Consider the following 18,015-nt stretch of genomic DNA (forward strand, 5'->3'; position numbering starts at 1 on the left):
AAAAAATACTTGTGTTAAAAGACTTTGAGAAATTATACAACCTACAGTCATGGACAGTTGAAGATCCTTCTTGTACTGGAATGAAGGAATTTGCCAAGAAATCCTAAATGTTGTATCATGAATTTTATGGTTGTAACCTTCTTTCTGGACAGATATTATCTGTATCAATATTTCTATTTTATTTTTATGAAAATAAAAATTGTTATATAAAATAAATAATGATGGAAATATAATATGACAACAGTATAATATACGTAACATTATGCACTTTGTATGGCTTGCAAACAAACTCCATATAAAAGGCTGCTTCAGAAGCCATCTGGTTCCATTATTCTCCATGGATTAGGCCAGGTTTATGCCTTTCACTTAAGATTTTCACATTTCAGTCCTGAAGCAATTTGCAGTGGATATGTCTCATTGCATCCCACCCCCCTCTTGTCACAATGTGATTGCTGTCCCAAAACCATAAACAGTACAAGGTGGGACGTGGGGCAATGAACAATATTTTAAGGAGAGTTTTAAACTTCCTGCATCAGAGAAGATAACAGATTCAAATAACGCAGGGAGCTCCCAATTTGAGTGTTTTCATCTTGTGGTAAAGAGAGTAAGGGACAGAGTATACAAGCCTGAGGTTTCCTTCTAATCTTTCAGTGTTCTCTCTCTCTCTCTCTCTCTCTCTCTCTCTCTCTCTCTCTCTGTGTGTGTGTGTGAGAGAAAAATGGTGGCAGAGCAAAGTATTGCCCGAAGAGGACCTCAGATGTGTAGCCTGCTGAATTAAAAAAAAAAATAGCAGTGACCTTGCCATCTTGCCCAGTTTTCTTTTTTCTTTTTAAAAGATTTGTATTAGTTTTCAAAAATATAAACATGACATCAACAAAACAATTGGTTTACTCCCCATTCCCACCCTCCTCCCACCCTTAACAGAAGAATGATGCATCATCAATGGGCGCCAATCATCAGAATGTTTATTTGAGTGTTTTAGAAAAGTGCATTATTCAGGACATGTACCCTCTTAGTATCTCAGATAAAGCAATTGTTCATTCATTCTGTTTCCATTATGTGACATGTATCTTGCTCAGTTTTCATTGAACATGTGTCTTTGGTTGCTGGGCAGATGCTCCTCATCGTTTTCAGTATGAATGTGAAAAGTTCCTTATACCTGTACATTGCAGGTGTTCTGGGGGGGGTCCTTCTTTTTTTTGTTTTTTTGTTACTACATCTATTTGTCTCAAATCTATTTGTCTTAAATGGACTTTTGAGTGTCCATTTAATTTTCTACCATGAACTTAACTTTCCATTCACTTTGGATGTCCATGTGCATCACAACCCTTGTGCATGGTTCAACATTTTGGGGACAAACTGTAGTGAGAAGTTTTGATTTTGTGAAACATTGGGAAACAAATTGGCCTGCGCACACCACAAGACCATTTATCCAACACAAGGTGATAGGAATCATTGTGTTTCTAGAAAAAGCACTAGATCATGTCAGTTCACCAGACATTTCTTCCCTTGAAGGCAAAGGAGTTCAGTTCATCATCTTATGTGCAGAGTAATTAAGCTAGGAGAAATACGACTTTTGCTTCATATGTATCATATGATTAAGTCATACTGAGTGGAGAACAGTACATGAGATAGGGGGGCCCTAGCGGCTAAACTAGTTCTCTCAACACGTTGTAACAGTGTTCTGCCTCATTGCAGTACAGCACATAAATGGCCACGTAAGAGTTAGAAAAACAGTATCTCTTTCAACCAAGGAAATTAATTCTGAATGAGGATTGAGCTTTTGGGTGGGGGCAGGAATGGCATGGTATTATATCTTTGGACTGTACATCAGTACATTTTTATAATAAGCTTCATTATCTCAAAATCTGAAATGTTCGCCATTGCCTTTAAATGTCTTACTTACCATGCTTTGATAAATATAGGAGGACCGCCTGTCATCTCCTAAGATGCAGATTCTGCATGCACTCAAAAGCTGGGGTTTCATATAGATTAACTGTAATGAGATGTTACATTTTGTTCAACATGCATATGCATACACACACTTTTATTAAAAATGTCGGTCAGTTAATTCCTAAAAAAGATGATACAAAGCATTCCACTGTGAAGACATTTGAGGACTTTAGAGAGAGCAAAAATCAGTCTACAACTGTACACAAACAAGTAATTATTATTATTTTATTTTATTTTATTTTATTTATTTTTATTTATACCCCACCCATCTGGCTGGGTTTCCGCAGCCACCCAGTTGATTTTGGTACAATAATAATAGGGCAAAATTGTGCCTTTTGATTAATACTGAGGTTTCTGTAAATGTCTGAATTGTCATATCTATTTCCCCCTTCTGATCTAGTAAGCTACAAGGCTAAATATCGTCTGCTGCAGGTGTCATGCTCACTCACAGAAGGATTCTGTGCCCACTAAGGTCCCCTTTCTCTCCCAGTTATTTTTAATGGATTTTTGGGTGTGGGTGGTTGTTCAGTTCAAAGTGTGCCTTTTGGGGGGCTGTTTGGGGGCGTGTTTTAATTCTGTGAATTGGTTATTTTGTGGCATCCGCAACAGCTTCTTACATTTCCAGATATACCCCAAAATGAGGGGTGGGGTGGCATAACAAATCCTATCTTTCCTTCCAGATGTACTGTATGGGTACTTAGCATGTATAGCTGTCAAGTTTCGGATTTGAAAATAAGGGATCAGCAGTCTCACCTATCCCGGGGACAGTCACATGTCAGTGGTGGGCGGAGCCAGAAGCAAAAGTGGGCGGAGCAGCAATGTAAACTCCAAGCGGGCTCAGGCTCGGAGCGGAGCAAAGAGGAGGGCAGCCAGCAAAGAGGAGGGCAGCCATGTGCTCCACACGATGGAGCCCCATCGTCTTCTTGTCTGATCCCATCAAAACAGGACAGGAAGCAGCAGCTGCTCAAAGGCAGCCAGGCTCCGCCCGCCAGCTAACCCTATTGGCTGGCTGAGGGGCTTGGCGGCGACGGATAGGGGCTGATGCAGGGGGAGGAATACACCCCCCTGTAAGCACGGGAAACGACTCCCACTTGCTTTGAGGGCTGAGGCTTTTCTCTCCAAGTAGGCGAGGTCTTCCCACCCAGTCCCTGGCCAGCAGGGGAGGAGCTGCTTCCATTAAAAACGGGAAATTTAAGGGAAATAAAAAATAAGGGAGAGCAGCGGGAAACTGCTTGAAATAAGGGAGAATCCCGGGGAAAACGGGATACTTGACAGCACTGTAAGCATGTCAGACATCTACTTACTGAGGTGGGAGAATGGGAGGCCAGTAGAGGCTGATCCATTAGGGTAAATGGGGCACTGCCCCACCAGCTATGGCAGACCAACACGGCTACCTACCTGTAACCACCAACTTCAGTCTGTGTTCAGCCAAATCCACCTCCCCCAGGGGATGGCCCTGGTCAATGGTTTCTTCCTCCTTAGTCTCAGTTTTGCCTTTATAGAACTAAGCAGGGAAGAGGAGGACAAAACTAGAATTTGCTGTCTCTGCCTGACATTGCCTCTGCCTCCACCTACCATTTGCCTCCCTACTTTCTTCCCCACCACTCCCAACTGGCACCAGCCACCACTGTGGCTCCTTCCTTGGCTCTACACATGCACCCACTCCCCTTATCTCACTGCCTTGACCAAGGGATTTGGTGGAAAGCTAGATCTGGTTATGGAAGTGTACAGAAGCTGTCTAATTCCTATTATATCCTGGTCTCATTCAGGGGAACAAGGCTCTGTTACGCCCTATCTCTGGATGTGTCTGCATCGACTGCACAGCACCAATGTCAGGCTAGATAAAAAATACACAGCAACTACTATTTTAGTGGTCTGATATATTTTCACAACTTGTGCCAAGTGCCATCTGTATTTGGAAGAGCTTCTGAGGCTTGATGTTGGGGGCAGCTTGGTGAAATTTTAAAAAAAGGAAAGAAAAATTGTGCAGGAGGGAAAAACTAAACAGGAGGAAAGCAACTAGTTTTTTTCCAGACAGAATCATAATGTGGAATTCATTGTTCTGTTTCTACAAGCATTGCAGCTTGCCCCTCTCTCGACCATGTTCCCCCCAGACAATTTTGGAGCACATAGTATGGGGAAGCCCTGTTGCATGAGCAAAAGTCCTTGAGTAGGTTTTGACTTCTGGGGCTGTTTAGGTGAATCCCACCCATAGAGTTGACAGGGACTTCAAAGATCTTCTAGTCCAGACTCCTAATGATGCAAGAAATCTACTGCTACAGGATGACTGATGTCCTTTTGAGTTGGAGGCTTGACATTTGAACCAACATAACTAAAGTATTTGCTTGTCTATTCTGAGCCTTGGGCCTGACGCAGAGCATATGGAACAAAACGTGTTTATTTTGCTGGTTCAGTTCAATTTATGAACTGCCTGATAAAAATACTATCTAGGTGGCATACACAGTAAAATTGGGGGGGGGGGTAAAGAAACCACTTAATAAAGACATAAATCAGTAAAACTGACCCACATTGGTTTAAATCCAGCCACACAATCCAAGACAGACACAAAGCCACAAAATACAGCCCAGCTACAAAAGCTAAAATCTGAAAATAATGCCACCATTCGGCAAATACTATAATAAAATGATAACAATAAAGAATAAAGCCCCAGTGAACAAAATAAGTCTTTTCCTGATGTCAAACCGTTGTGAATCGCCCTGAGATCTACAGATGGAAGGCCATATACAAAATTAATTAATTAATAAGATCTTATAAAGTAGGCAAAACTTTAGATAAGTCTTTCTAGCAAGAACATTCCACGAAGGGGAGACCATTATTGAAAAGACCCTCTTCCTTGGAATTACCCTCCAAATTTCATTTTGGGAGGGAACTTGAAGAAGGGACTCCATCGATGACCTCAGGGCCTGGGTAGGTACATAGGGTAAGGAGCAATCCTTTATGTATGGGGATCCCAAGCAGTATAGGACTTTGGAAGTCAAAGCTAGCACTTTGAATTGTTTGTAGAGAAGCCATTGTGAGACAGGCAAGGGGTACTTTAGTTATTTAATTAAGAACTTTTTCTACCATGTCACAAACTTGCAAGCAGTTTACATCTTAGACAGGTCCCATTCAGAGCTTAGCAATGTGAACCTCACCTCATGTGGCACCTGCTGATAGACCTTCAAGCCTTTGTTTCCAGCTCTCACACAACACACCTCATCCCCCATGTTTTTTAAGCATTTCATGGCACCAGCTAAACTGTTAGGAGGGCCCATAGCTCCGTAGTACAGCACACGCAGACGATTCCAAGTTTAATCATCAGCATATTCAATTAAAAGGATCAGGTAGCAGAGACCCTGAAAGCTGATGCAAATCCGAGTAAACTGGGCTAGGTGGACCAAGAGTCAGATTCAGTGTAAGGCAACTTCACATGTTGACCTGTGCTGGAGTAGATGGACCACCACATATTCTTCGGGATGTGCCTCCCATCTTCTGACCTATTCCAAAAGCCCCATCTATGACATCTCCGTGTGATGTAGGAGCTTTTGTCTCCCACCCCCTGCAGAGTTAAGCTTAAGGAGAGAAGTTACTATTGCCACCCAAGCCTCAAAAGGTTGCTACTCTCCGAACTACATGCTTTGCATGTCTCCATCAAACATTGCTCTTCCACCCAAAAGTTCAAGTGTCACTGGGATGCCCCTGGTGCCACATGCCATTTACCAGCTAGTTCTTTTCTTTTTTGAAAAAACAGGAAAACATGCCCCGTCAACGTAGCCCTCTCTGTCTTTCTTCTTGCAGTGAAAGCCCCCATGGAGAGACAGCCTCCACAGAAGATGCAGCTCAGGATATGGTCACTGAACACCATACCAGCGATGATGGTAAGCGGTTGTTTGACAGCAGTTTCAAAGCTGGCTGCCCATTTACTTTCAAGCTGCGCATGAGATGGGACAGCCGTTTTGGCATGTGGGTGTCATCCCTGTGTATATAGGCTTATTGGACAAAACAGAATTTACCAGCAAGGCAAGGTGGGTTTAAGATATTTCCTCATGTTTCTTAGCTAGAGCCACAAATCTGGTATGCCAGTTTTAATACTTGACTGATCACAAAGATTTCAGTGAGCTGTTGTCAAGGTAGCAAGATGGAGATGTACTACAGGAGAAGAGGTGTGGTCTCTGAATTTCTCTTGATAACATCTCTGTGACTTGCTTGCTTGAACTATCTGGAAATCCAAGTGCACAGTTTTAGTAATTAGGCTGTGTTGGCCTCTGTCATGGGGCTGTTTTTTGCTCCTGTTTTCCTGCCTATGGTATTAAACCATCTTAACTGTGTGTTAAAGCATCTTAACTATAATCTGTAAGCCATCCTAGCTGTAATCATCAGGTAATCATGAAGTTTATGTTAATAGGTTTAACAGTCGTGCCTTAAGACAGAGAATTGGATTAGATGGTTTTCTCCCCCAATTCCATTGTCTCTTGCTATGCCAAGTGTGAATTGCAATAATGTTGGAGCCTTTCCTGGTCCATTGGGTGATAATTAATGGACAAAGACTAATAGGCCATGCCTAGGTTCAAAGTTGAGAGGAGGATCAGTAGCTATTTTTGGACAGATCCTGAAGCCGAGGCTCCAATACTGTACTTTGACCACCTCATGAGAAGAGAAGACTCCCTGGAAAAGACTGTTGGGAATGATTGAAGGCATAAGGAGAAGGAGACAACAGATAATGAGACGGTTGGACAGTGTTCTCAAAGCTAATAACATGAGTTTGACCAAACTGCGGGAGGCAGTGGAAGACAGGAGTGCCTGGCATGCTCTGGTCCATGGGGTCACAAAGAGTCGTACACGACTAAACAACAACAACAGGTTCAAAGTTGAGAGGAGGACCAGTAGCTATTTTTGATCTTTATCCCTCAGCTGTAGTGCAGGCCTGCTGGGCATTAGAGGTCATTATCCTTTGCCAGGCTATAGGCTAAATTCCAAAAGGGAATATTGCAAGTTGCCTGCTGATTTTGGTATAATAAACAATTGCTATTTGAAATATACAATTCCCTAGCTGGTAATAAAATGCACAATGGAGGCCCTTTAAAATAAATAAAGAAAGAAAAGAAATGTGTTAGTTGGTGCCAGAAACTAAACAAGCGAGAGGAAAACAGGGAAGCACACAATTCAAGGAGTATTCATTGAACAAAGCCTCCAACCCAGCAAAAACCAACAATGATTTGTTACCCTGGTAAAACCTTGTTAACTAGTGTGAGCTGATTACTCTAGCTCTCTGTCTACAAACTACTCTGCAGTGCATAGTTCAGATAACTCTTTTTCTTTCTGGAAAACCCATTACTGGATTTTCAGTCTTACAGATGTGCTTGCTTGGCCTTCAGCCAGTCTCTGTACTTTGCAGCCTTGGGGGGTTAAGCTCAGTTTCTTGGTTCGAGGGGCTCCAAAGGCTGATGGGTCAGACAGCGGTGCTGAAGTCTCTTTGTCTCAGACACATTCGCCCTGTACTTCCTGAGAGAGCCTACCCAGATCACAATTGTCTTTGCCCAAAGAAGGGCTTCCTCTTTGAACATGCAACTTTTCTGAGGCATAACTTAAGTTGCTGCCTGATTCTTGCTGTTGGGCTTTTAGATAGTGACTTATTGCATAATGAAAATCAGCCAAGGAGAAAGGCTATCCAAATGGAGAGTGAATTCAGTAATAATAATAATGTGTTTTTGAATGAGTGTGTTCGTCTGAGCCAAGCAAAATTTGCCAAGACTAGGAAGGGAGGAAAGAGCAAGGTTCAAGACTGAGAGGTCAATTGTAGAGGTCATCATAGGTGGTAAGGTAGAAAGAAGTGGGATAACCAGTCATGAAAGAGAGGCAGAGCTAGAATACAGTGGGTGGGATTCAACTAAGGAGTCCTGTCAGCAGATGCCTTCCACATGGACTTTCCTCCCTGCCCCCTGGGTACCCTCTATTTCCCCTGAAATTGGCTCAGGAAGTTTAGGAGAGGTGGGATCACTTCATCTGGGAAGCCAAAATGCTTGTGCGAATGGAACAACCCACTTAGCATGATGTTGAATTCCTCCCAAAGAATTAGATTGTAGAAGAGAGCATGGACTGGATTACGGGGGGGGGGGGGGCAACCTCAGTGCAGGGAGACTCTGCTCATGATCCCTATTGGGATTCATTGCTTGGGAACGTAATGACTTGGAATAACTTCCACCCTATGGAGCAGTATTTCCAGCAGGCCATTCCACTGTGCAGAAACAAACCTGTTTTTGCCACTAACTGTATACTCTACAGGGAGCTGCAGGCAGTCTTGGGTCCCTGGTGTACCTATTACAATACAGTTTCCAAGCATCTTCTTCACAACATTTATTTAGACTGCATATATTTAGGTATCCACTGAAGGGTGTGTGTGTGTGTGTGTGTGTGTGTGTGTGTGTGTACACTCAATTGTAGAGTTGGAAGGGACCCCAAGGGCCATCTAGTTCAACCCTCTGCAATACAGGAATCTCAACTAAAGCATCTCACAATCTCATGCCACCCTGACTACAAGCCAGACCAAGGGCTTGTACATTCCTTAGCTTCATGTGGATTGTGAACCCCTTGTGCCTCATTTAACTCCCCCTCGTGCAGCAGTTGGCAAGTTGTTCTACTGCAAACTTTCAGACCCAGCACGATCCAGATCCTAAGAAGCCAATAAGGTCTCAACAGGCTTTACCATTTTATGACCTGGCTACTCCCAACTGAGCAATTCTTTGCATAGTACAGAAAATACTGTGTGTCTGGAAATCCTGTGGACTGGCCCACCTGTCCCCAGCTGCCAGGACAGTTATGTTGAGTTCACCATAGAGGTAAGCATCCGTGAACATTTCACTGGTAGCAGTAGACCTCTAACGCTTTGGAGGGTGTATAACGTGCTTCTAAATGGCCTGGCCTCATTTGCCAGGTGCATTTGACCTCCAGTATCTCAGCTTACAACATATATAGATATTTGAATTCCTCGCTTTTATTTTATTTTTTAAGGTGAATGATTTAAACACTGATAGTTTATGCAAATTCATTGAAATGTTGTTTCTTTTTCCTGCAGAATGTGAACCTATTGAAGCAATAGCCAAATTTGACTACAGCGGCCGAACAGCACGTGAGCTCTCTTTCAAAAAGGGGGCTTCCCTCCTGCTTTATCACCGGGCCTCTGACGACTGGTGGGAGGGCCGTCACAATGGAATTGATGGCCTGATCCCCCATCAATACATCGTTGTCCAGGACACGTATGTTACCTCTTAAGACCATTGGGGCATGGTACTTGGATAAACAGGATTCAGATTTAATATTGCTTCTGAGGAAGAGGATGTCTTAGAATGTCTATTTGCACCTTAAGGTATTAGGAACAAAGAGTTGGGGAGGATCTAGCCCAGAGCTTTCCAAACTGTGTCTCACAACATGTTAGTGTGTCGGCAGCAGTGTGTAGTGCGAACACTCCCCGTGCTGCTCCCGGGACTGGAAAAGGGTTAGTTTAACCCCTGGTTTGCTAGTAAAACTTAATTACTGTGTCATGAAATTTTGTGTGTCACCGACATCAAAAGTTTGCAAAGCTCTGATCTAGTCCAACCCCCGCACTTTAATGCAGGATCTTGCAACCTTAACATTCCTGACAGATTAGCAACCAGCCTCTGTTTAAATACCTCCAAGGAAGGAGGGCACACCACTTCCCATCAGACAACTCTAGCTGTTAGGAAGTGTCGCCGAAATCTGCTTCCCTTTCATTTCCACCCATGCATTCTAATCCTGCCCTCTGGAGCAACAGAGAATAGGTCTGCTTCATCTGCTGCATAACAGCCCTTCAGATAATACAAGGTGCCTATCATGCCGTCTCCTTTCAGCACCAGATTTAGGGCAGTGTGGGTGGTTCCCCCGCACAGGGCGCTGAGCCAAGGGGGTGCAACATAATATTAAAAGTCAAAACGTTTATATTTATAAAAAAAACAACTGTACCAAAAGGGATTGGGGGGATTTTGTCTTCATTCATATTACCATATTACCAAAGTCTGCCCCCACTCCCTTAACCTTTTTGAGGCTAGGCATGCCCAGGTCTTCCAACTATTCCTCATAGTTGGTTTCCAGATCCCTCACTGCTGCCCTATACACATGCTCAGCTGCTTCATGTGATCATATGAAAATAGTCAACAACACCCCCCCCAAGAGCATCTTAGTTTTACAAGCTACATTATGACCACTCTCAGGGTCTAAGAACACCACCCAGCCTTTAAGTAAAGCATTAAAATGAGATGTTGTAATTTGAGAGCATTAAAAATAACTGATGATAAAATTGTTCTGGCTGTTGCGTCTTCTACTGTGGCTTGTCATGAGGATGTAACATAGGTTTTGTGGTTGTGGCTCTTTTCTTATCTAGTGAGGATGGAGTATCAGAAAGATCAAGCCCAAAATCTGAAATAGAAGTAAATTCAGAGCCACCGGAAGAAAAGGTGACTGCCAGAGCTGGTTCCAACTGCCCAAGTGGGACCCATGTTGCAGACATTTATCTTGCAAATATCAATAAGTAAGAGTTAATATCAGTTTTGTATTACTACTCTTTAATGTATATGTGGAGCATTGTTTTTTTCTTTTGTTTAGTTTTGAGCTGTTGAACTAGTTTGGCTTATTGGTATTGTTTTATGTAATGTTTTGTCCCATTGGGAGTATACTACTAGTTGCAGCTCTGACATCCAGGTCAGTAGGCCAACATTTCGCAGTACTGAAACACTTCTCATTTGGCTGCCAATAATGTTGAAACCTTTTGTTTCAATCAATCATTTATATTTTACATTCCTAGCCCACCCTCCCTTCAAGTAACCCAGAGCAGTGTGCCTGATTCTTGCCCTGCTTTCCCCCCTGTAATAACCCTATAAAGTGGGCTGAGGGAAGCTGGCCAAATCAACCAGTGAGGTTTGCGGCTAAGTGGAGAGTAGAACCTGGGTCCTTCCTGTTTCTATTCTGACGCACTAACCTTCATGCTGGCTTGTTATTATAAGCAGAGTGGAAAAGGTGATTTACTTCAGAATGTTTATTTTGCGATTTCAGTATCCTTTCATTGCCTTTCTGGGATTCCTGTGTTGAAATGCAACTTCTATAACACTTAACCCCCACCCCCACCCCACTCCCTGCTTCTTTTATGGTGACAGGCAAAGAAAGAGACCAGAGTCTGGCAGCATACGAAGAGCTTTTCGTCAAAGTGACAGCCACGGGCTGCCCAGCTCCCTGGGAGAACCAGTCCCACCAGGAGCTGTGGCCAGTTCACGCCCTTCCTCACAACCCATTATGAGCCAAAGTCTCCCGAAAGAGGTACCAGATGCATCTTCCATCAGTGGCCATGGGAGCCTCAATTCGCTCAGCCGGCATGCCTCTCTGAAGAACAGGATAGATAGCCCCCACATCCGGAAAAATGTGACCACTGGAAGGTCAAAGAGCTTTAATAACCACCGGCCCATGGACCCTGAAGTCATTGCACAGGTAATAAGAAGCTAGGCCAGGTTGAGGTAAGATGGTACTTAACTTGCATATAGTGGTAGACAAATATATCCACCCCGTGTTACCCATTCTGTTAAAAAAATATCCTTTGTGAATTTTGATGTTGACTATTCACTAAAACATTCATCTAATACTCAAATATGTTCCAGCTGTTCTGTGAATGTTGTATATTCAGCAACAAATGTTATTTGATATCAATATTTTATATTTTGCTTCAGTATTTGCTTCAGATCAGGAAGCGTCCCCTTAGAGGTGATCAAAACAAGTCAAGTTTTGAATTCTGAGGTAACCTCTGAATTTTTAAAATTCGAACATTTAAATTTCTGTTCAGTTCTAAAACATCAGCTCGGTTTGTGATTGCTGCATGCCTAGTCAATCAAAAAAAGCATGGAACAGCGCCTTTGTTTAATCAACTTGAGACCAATTTCCAAAGATTCATAAGGGTTAGAAATTATCTGCATCAGAGCATCCCAGCTAAGATGCATTTGATTGAGAACCTTGGCTACATGACCAAATTTTGATCACATGTGACTCACTTAAACTTTGAGAGAAGACTAATTGTTTCTGCTCTTTACATGTCCATGAGGAAATTGCTAAAACATAGAAATGGATAAAGCTATGGGAATTTAATGCTCTTGGTTTAACCCATAGCAAAAATGGCAGAGTATGTTTCCTGTTAGTTTTAGACAGTCTTCCCCCATCTGGTGTCTTCCAGATGTTTTGGACTACAATTCCCATGATTATGGTTTTAGAAAACATAAGCAGTTTTCACAGGCAATGTAGAACAGAGGGATCTGCCCAGATTCCTGTGCTTTGAGAAACAGAAGTCCTCTAAGGTAAGCAGGAAGCCATTTAACTTTGTCTTTTTCTGCTCACCCAGGACTTTGAGATACAAATGTGAAAGGGACCACAGACTGTCTAGAACTCCTGCATTTTTATATGGTGTATACCTATTCCATTGAGTTTTATCATCTTGTATAATACACTCAAATCTCTTGCCACCCAAGGGATACACCTTGGTGAAAAGTGCATGGAAACATACCTGCTTTAACACTATATATCCTTTTCCTACTGTTCTGTTTCTACAGTTGATAATGTTGGACCTTGCTGAAACTAACAGTCAGGGAATGAGCGCCATAACACCATCATAACCACTCTCCCCAGTCCTGTTTTTTTTTGTAGTGCAATTACCTGAATTAAGAATCACATTTTATTTTTTCACTGTGTGTTCTTTCCACTTACTGTCATCATCTTCATCATCTAACTCTGTTTCCCCTAAATCATTTGGGATAAATGTTGGTAAAGGCTTTGGTGAAAACAGAGCTATATGCAGTGTTAATGTTCTGTGCTTTCAGGAATCTGTGTTAGAATCTCAAAGGCCAGGATTTTTGAAAAACTGAGTTTTTGGTGCCTCTGTTTTGAACCCACAGCCCAGATCTGTGAGTTTGTTTAACTGCACTTAGAGGTTAAAGGATCATGAAAAGAACACAACAATCTATCCTGTTTCTATGGAATTTTCGTAGTAGCTTTTCTCTCACTTCTCAATTTCAGTCAGTGATAAGGAGCTACCTTCAAACAAAGCAGATCTCTTTGTTTCTGTTGGCAGGGATAGGGGATGGTTTCACTGGTGTGTACACAGCTGTGGCTGGATGTGGGCGCTGAGACTTTTAGACCATGTTAGCGTAAAGCCATCATGTGATTCCCCTCCTCCTCTAATTTTTGAAATGAGCACTGTTTTCACAGAAGGTTGATAGTGCGACATTGGTCCAGAGTGGAACACAAGCCCACAAAAAATGTGTTCCTTTTGACCAGTAAGGAAGCCTTGCAAGGAATTTTTTCTCAATTAACTACTCCATATCCACATAATGTATGTTCACCTTCTAAAAACTGAGCAGGCGTTTCTGTTCAATGCAAAACTGGTTCACTACAAAGAAAAAAAATCATCTCGTCATGTGTCTGGGACTGTGCAGTTGCAGAATACATTGGAAATCATTTGTTTAAAACTGCTACAGACTTGAAGTATCCTTCCAGTCTTCAGAAATGGTGATCCATCTAAGTGTCAGTGCTATGCTATGTGCTCAGAGAAGGTTTTGGTCCTTGGTTTCCTCTCCAACTGTAGGTGTATTGCACTTACATGCTTGGCCAGGTCTTCTGCTTTTCACTATGTGATGAATCTGTCAAAAGCTCACACGCACTTGAATCTCATATTACAAAGTTAGGCATTCCAAGAAAAGAAGCTAGGCTAAAATGGGGTGAAGAAAATCACTAGGTTGTCAGATGCCCAAGAGGAGAGGAAGGGTTTGCTGCTGTTGTTTGAATGTTTGGCTTTTATACCTCCTGGTCATGTGCAGTTACTTTTATTTCATTGTTTATTCTGCCTTAGGGCAGGTGTATATAGATATAGATATAGATATAGATAGATATAGATATAGATATAGATATAGATATAGATATAGATATAGATATAGATATAGATATAGATATAGATATAGACATAGACAGACAGACAGACAGACAGACAGACAGACAGAAAGACACATGCACAAACACCCCACTCACTTTAAAGGGGGGAAACTATATAACCACTTAATTGTAAAGGGAGAGAAAGAAACTGTATTAAAACATCAGATAATAAAGTCCCTTCAAATGCTAATAGATAATTCTTTGAATCACATTATCACAGCATCCATAAATCTGGTCTTGGAAATAAGCAGGCACACATTGTCTTTATCTGTTATTCCATGCCACATGTTGGGGTGTGGGGCATGAGACAGATTTCTTTTCCTGTCCAGTTATTTGTTGTAAGGCACTCAAAATGAGCAGAACCAACCACCAAGTCATTTACCATTTGGGCTGCAATCCTGTGCCCATCATGCATTCTCATCTCACCTCTTTCAAGAGCATATGATTTCATGCTGGAGTCGATGCTGAACATTTCAGATTCTTGGACACCACAGATTGGATTGTAAACAGAGGTCACCATTAGAGCTGGATCTTGGCTATCCTAACCAGCCCTGGGAACAGGATCTAGCTTCTACAGTTTCTGTCTTGTCTATAATACATATTGTGGTCCTCTTCTGAAAAGCTGTCCTTTGCTCTTATGGTGCATTTCCATCTTTTGTCTGTATGAGAAGGCTACATGTGGATTATATCTTTTTGCAATGCTTTCAATGACATATAGCAGCCTCTCTTGCCTGTCAGTTAAATTCTGCTTTTATCCGCCCTCCTCTTTTTGCCCTTATGTAATTTATTGTTTCCATAGGGAAATACACTCAATAAAAGAAAAATGGGCTGCATTAAATTAGAGCTCCCCTTTCATGTACTCTCAGGTGTCATTTCAAACAGTGTGAGCTACATCTCTTGCATTTGACACCAGTATCTCTGAAATCTGTGTTTTGCTTTAAGATATTTTCAGACTGTGTTGGGAGGAATCTGGTTACCATCTTTGGTTCATCCTCCTCCTTGACTGATTTACCTCCCTGTGTGCCTTAAAATGCCTATGAGGAAACGAAAATGTTGTAGCCAAGATGTGAGTCATGGAAACACTAAATCATTTGAGCTCTCCAAGAATCGTATTGCACCAGTCAAGGCCACATCTATAGCTGAACTTCTAAGCAAACTTAGGTCATGATCCAGCCAAGATTTTTTTTTTTAAAGGCTTGATGCTTGTTCCTAATTGTGACCTTTGCATTATATCCTGCAACTTTCATGTGAAGCAAGAATGAAGTGTCATATAAGCAACATTTTTCATATATCTTTTAAAAACACTATAGAATAGCAAGTGGCTTCAGTGAGGAAATGCTGATATGTGTCATGTTCCAGATTTAGAGTTGCATATTGCCCATTTGCCACATAGTTAGCAGCATAAAGGGTTTCTACTCTTTTTGAGAAGTCTGTTTTCTCAAGCATCATTCTTGTTCCTCTTATCCATCTCCTTGCTTTTCAAGCTATTATCTACCAGTGTTTCAGTCATTTCCTACCAGCCATCCGACCAGGGAAAAGGTTTAAAGAAAAGTGTTATTACCTGGCATGTACTCTGGACTGAAATTCCGCAACAATTTGTCTTGAGTACCACACATAAAGCCAACATCCCTACCAATGATAAAAAGGCACCAAGGTCAGAATAAGATCGTAGAGGCCTCTTGGTTTGCTGAGCTCTAGCTCTCAAGGCTTGAAAGAGAAGGCAATTGATGATCAGAAAGTAAGGAGGATATAGCTCCAGTCCACCCATGCAGCTTTATGAAAACATGTATGATCTAACTGAAGTCTTCAACTCTAAATACAATAATTTTTTAGTTGGTTGGATGTCTGGCCTCATACAGATAGCAACAGGCTGGTCCTCTGGCCACATAGTTTCCCACCCTGTCCATATTACCTTGCAAGGAAGGATAGTGGGACTGGTCATGTCACTTGGAAGAGATCTTCCATGCCATATCATTCCTCTTATGACAGGAGCAGCATCTGCCACTGTCTGCTTTTGCTTAATATTTTTGAGACACCACAGAGAATTAGTTGGGCTGTTTTCTAGCTCCTTTAATTGCTTCCAACGTCTCTCCTTTGCAGGATATTGAAGCTACTATGAACTCTGCTCTGAATGAGCTGCGGGAGCTGGAAAGGCAAAGCAGCGTGAAGCACGCGCCAGATGTTGTCCTGGACACCCTGGAGCCGTTGAAAACCTCCCCTGTTGTGGCACCCACCTCAGAGCCTTCCAGCCCATTGCATACTCAGATCCTCAAAGACTCTGAACCAGCTTTCCAGCGGAGTGCCAGCACAGCAAGCGACATTCCCTGCGCCTTCAGGCCAGCAAAGTCTGTCAAAATGGCCGCCCCTGTCAAACCTCCAGCAACCAGGCCAAAGCCTGCAGTTTTCCCCAAAACAAACACCACAAGCCCTGTGGTTGCCTCAGCATCTCAACAGTCTACTGACAAGTCCTGTACTGTCTGAACTTGAAAGCCTACTGTGAATATAGCAAATTTTTTGTTTGTTTGTTTCAGATGAGGGGACCCTGTTAAGGAGATGTTAGAAATTTCTATTTAATTAGTATTGAACTTCTGCTGAAGATTAGTTTGGAAGTTACCATCGCCAGGGATTCTCCCAACAGGAAAGCCCCAACTAATTAAGTCTCATTTTGCACCTCCCATCACCTGTGATGCTAGGACATCACAGCTCTGTGTAGCCCGAGACATAGGAAGTCATATATCAGGTTGCTGTGAAATCAGTGAGGAAAAGACAGAACTAAGTGGTAAACAGTCAATGCCTTGTTTGAGTGTCTGGTCACTAAGGGAAACCTTCAGGGTCATCTTTTAGAGGTTAGCAGAAAAGACTTCTGTGCTTCAACCACTACAGGGATACAATGCAATATTGTTCACCCATGGATGTTTTTGATCTCACTGGTTTAGATGGCCGGGTATGCCTGGGGCGTATTTTTGTGCACTATTACAGTGCATAATGGTGCCACACAAGGTCAGGTCAGTTTCCATTACAGCCTGCATCATTTTTTTCAGGGGTACATGTTCTCAGACATACGTTTTCTGCCCTGTGTTTAAAAAAAGAAATCATGAAAAGTGCACAAGCTTAGCCTCGGTTTAAATGAGGCATATTACATGCGCACATATGCATGTGTTCGTTTAAAGTTAAACTGATATTGCAGGGGAAATAAAGAGCATTAGAGCTTGCATGGTTAAACATCCCCTACTTATATCTTTGCTTGGTGCTTCCAGACCTAAAAGCAGCGTGAATGCTTTTGAAATGAGATTTTCAAACAGTGTCTCTAGAACAGCCTCTGTGCACTTTCATGGGCACCCGGGGGACAAAAGTGAAAACGTAGGTTAAATTTTGAAAACCAGCTACTACTGATCAGTCTTTCTCTGTCTCTTTTCTGGCATTTCCAAGTGTGTACATCTTTAATGGTCTTTGCAAAATGAGATAGGTTCAGGCCAACCACTCCAGTTCTGAACAATCATAGACTCAAGATCTAGTAATCCTAGTTAGCAGCTAGACCCTGCTTGTCTCTGTCTCTCTCTTCTCTGCCCCCCCATCCCACCCCCTCCTCAGCTTGTGGCTCAGTCTCCTATGAGCTTCTGATATGGCAGCATAGGGCAAATAAATTAAAAGCTGTTGTGGGATGTGGACATAGTCCAGTATTCAGCATATTTCTGTGCCAGGTCACCATGTCTATAAGTACAGACAGTAAAATGAATCATCTTATATCTGGCATTTACAGTGATGGACTGCAATTGTTCTGAATTCCAACAGACTGTATGGACTCATGTTTGCGTTGAATGGGAATATATTTTTCAAGAGGGTAACCATTTTAAAAAAGAAGAAATGCAGACTTCATAAGCAACTGGGAATTTCTCTGCTGCCTCTATCACCACCAACCAAAGGAACGATGAATTAATATGGATTCCATTAGCCTTCTTTGATCCTCAGCTGAGGACAAGATAAGGAACTGAAATGTGTTTTCTTTCATGCGCTAGGTCTGAACTGCAGTCTGTTTTCTTGTGGTTTTATGAATGAAATTGTTGGTATTTGATATTTTAATAGAAGCAA

General features: G+C 42.2%; 1 protein-coding gene across 4 annotated transcripts in view; it reads left to right on the forward strand.

Annotated features, from left to right (window-relative positions):
- The window catches only part of SRGAP2 (SLIT-ROBO Rho GTPase activating protein 2), a 192,917-nt gene extending 176,082 nt beyond the window's left edge, over positions 1-16,835 (forward strand). For 3 of the 4 annotated variants that reach the window (XM_033152860.1, XM_033152862.1, XM_033152861.1), the window contains exons 19-23: positions 5,752-5,831; positions 9,026-9,206; positions 10,349-10,495; positions 11,118-11,445; positions 16,027-16,835. In XM_033152860.1, the coding sequence (XP_033008751.1) occupies positions 5,752-5,831; positions 9,026-9,206; positions 10,349-10,495; positions 11,118-11,445; positions 16,027-16,407 (1,117 nt within the window). In that variant the 3' untranslated portion in view covers positions 16,408-16,835. Of the gene's footprint in view, positions 1-5,751; positions 5,832-9,025; positions 9,207-10,348; positions 10,496-11,117; positions 11,446-11,681; positions 11,749-16,026 lie in introns of all 4 variants that reach the window. The other variant, XM_033152863.1, reaches the window with a different exon arrangement.
- Positions 16,836-18,015: the final 1,180 nt, after the last annotated feature.

This window comes from Lacerta agilis, chromosome 6 (assembly GCF_009819535.1).
Source record: "Lacerta agilis isolate rLacAgi1 chromosome 6, rLacAgi1.pri, whole genome shotgun sequence".
NCBI lineage: Eukaryota > Metazoa > Chordata > Lepidosauria > Squamata > Lacertidae > Lacerta > Lacerta agilis.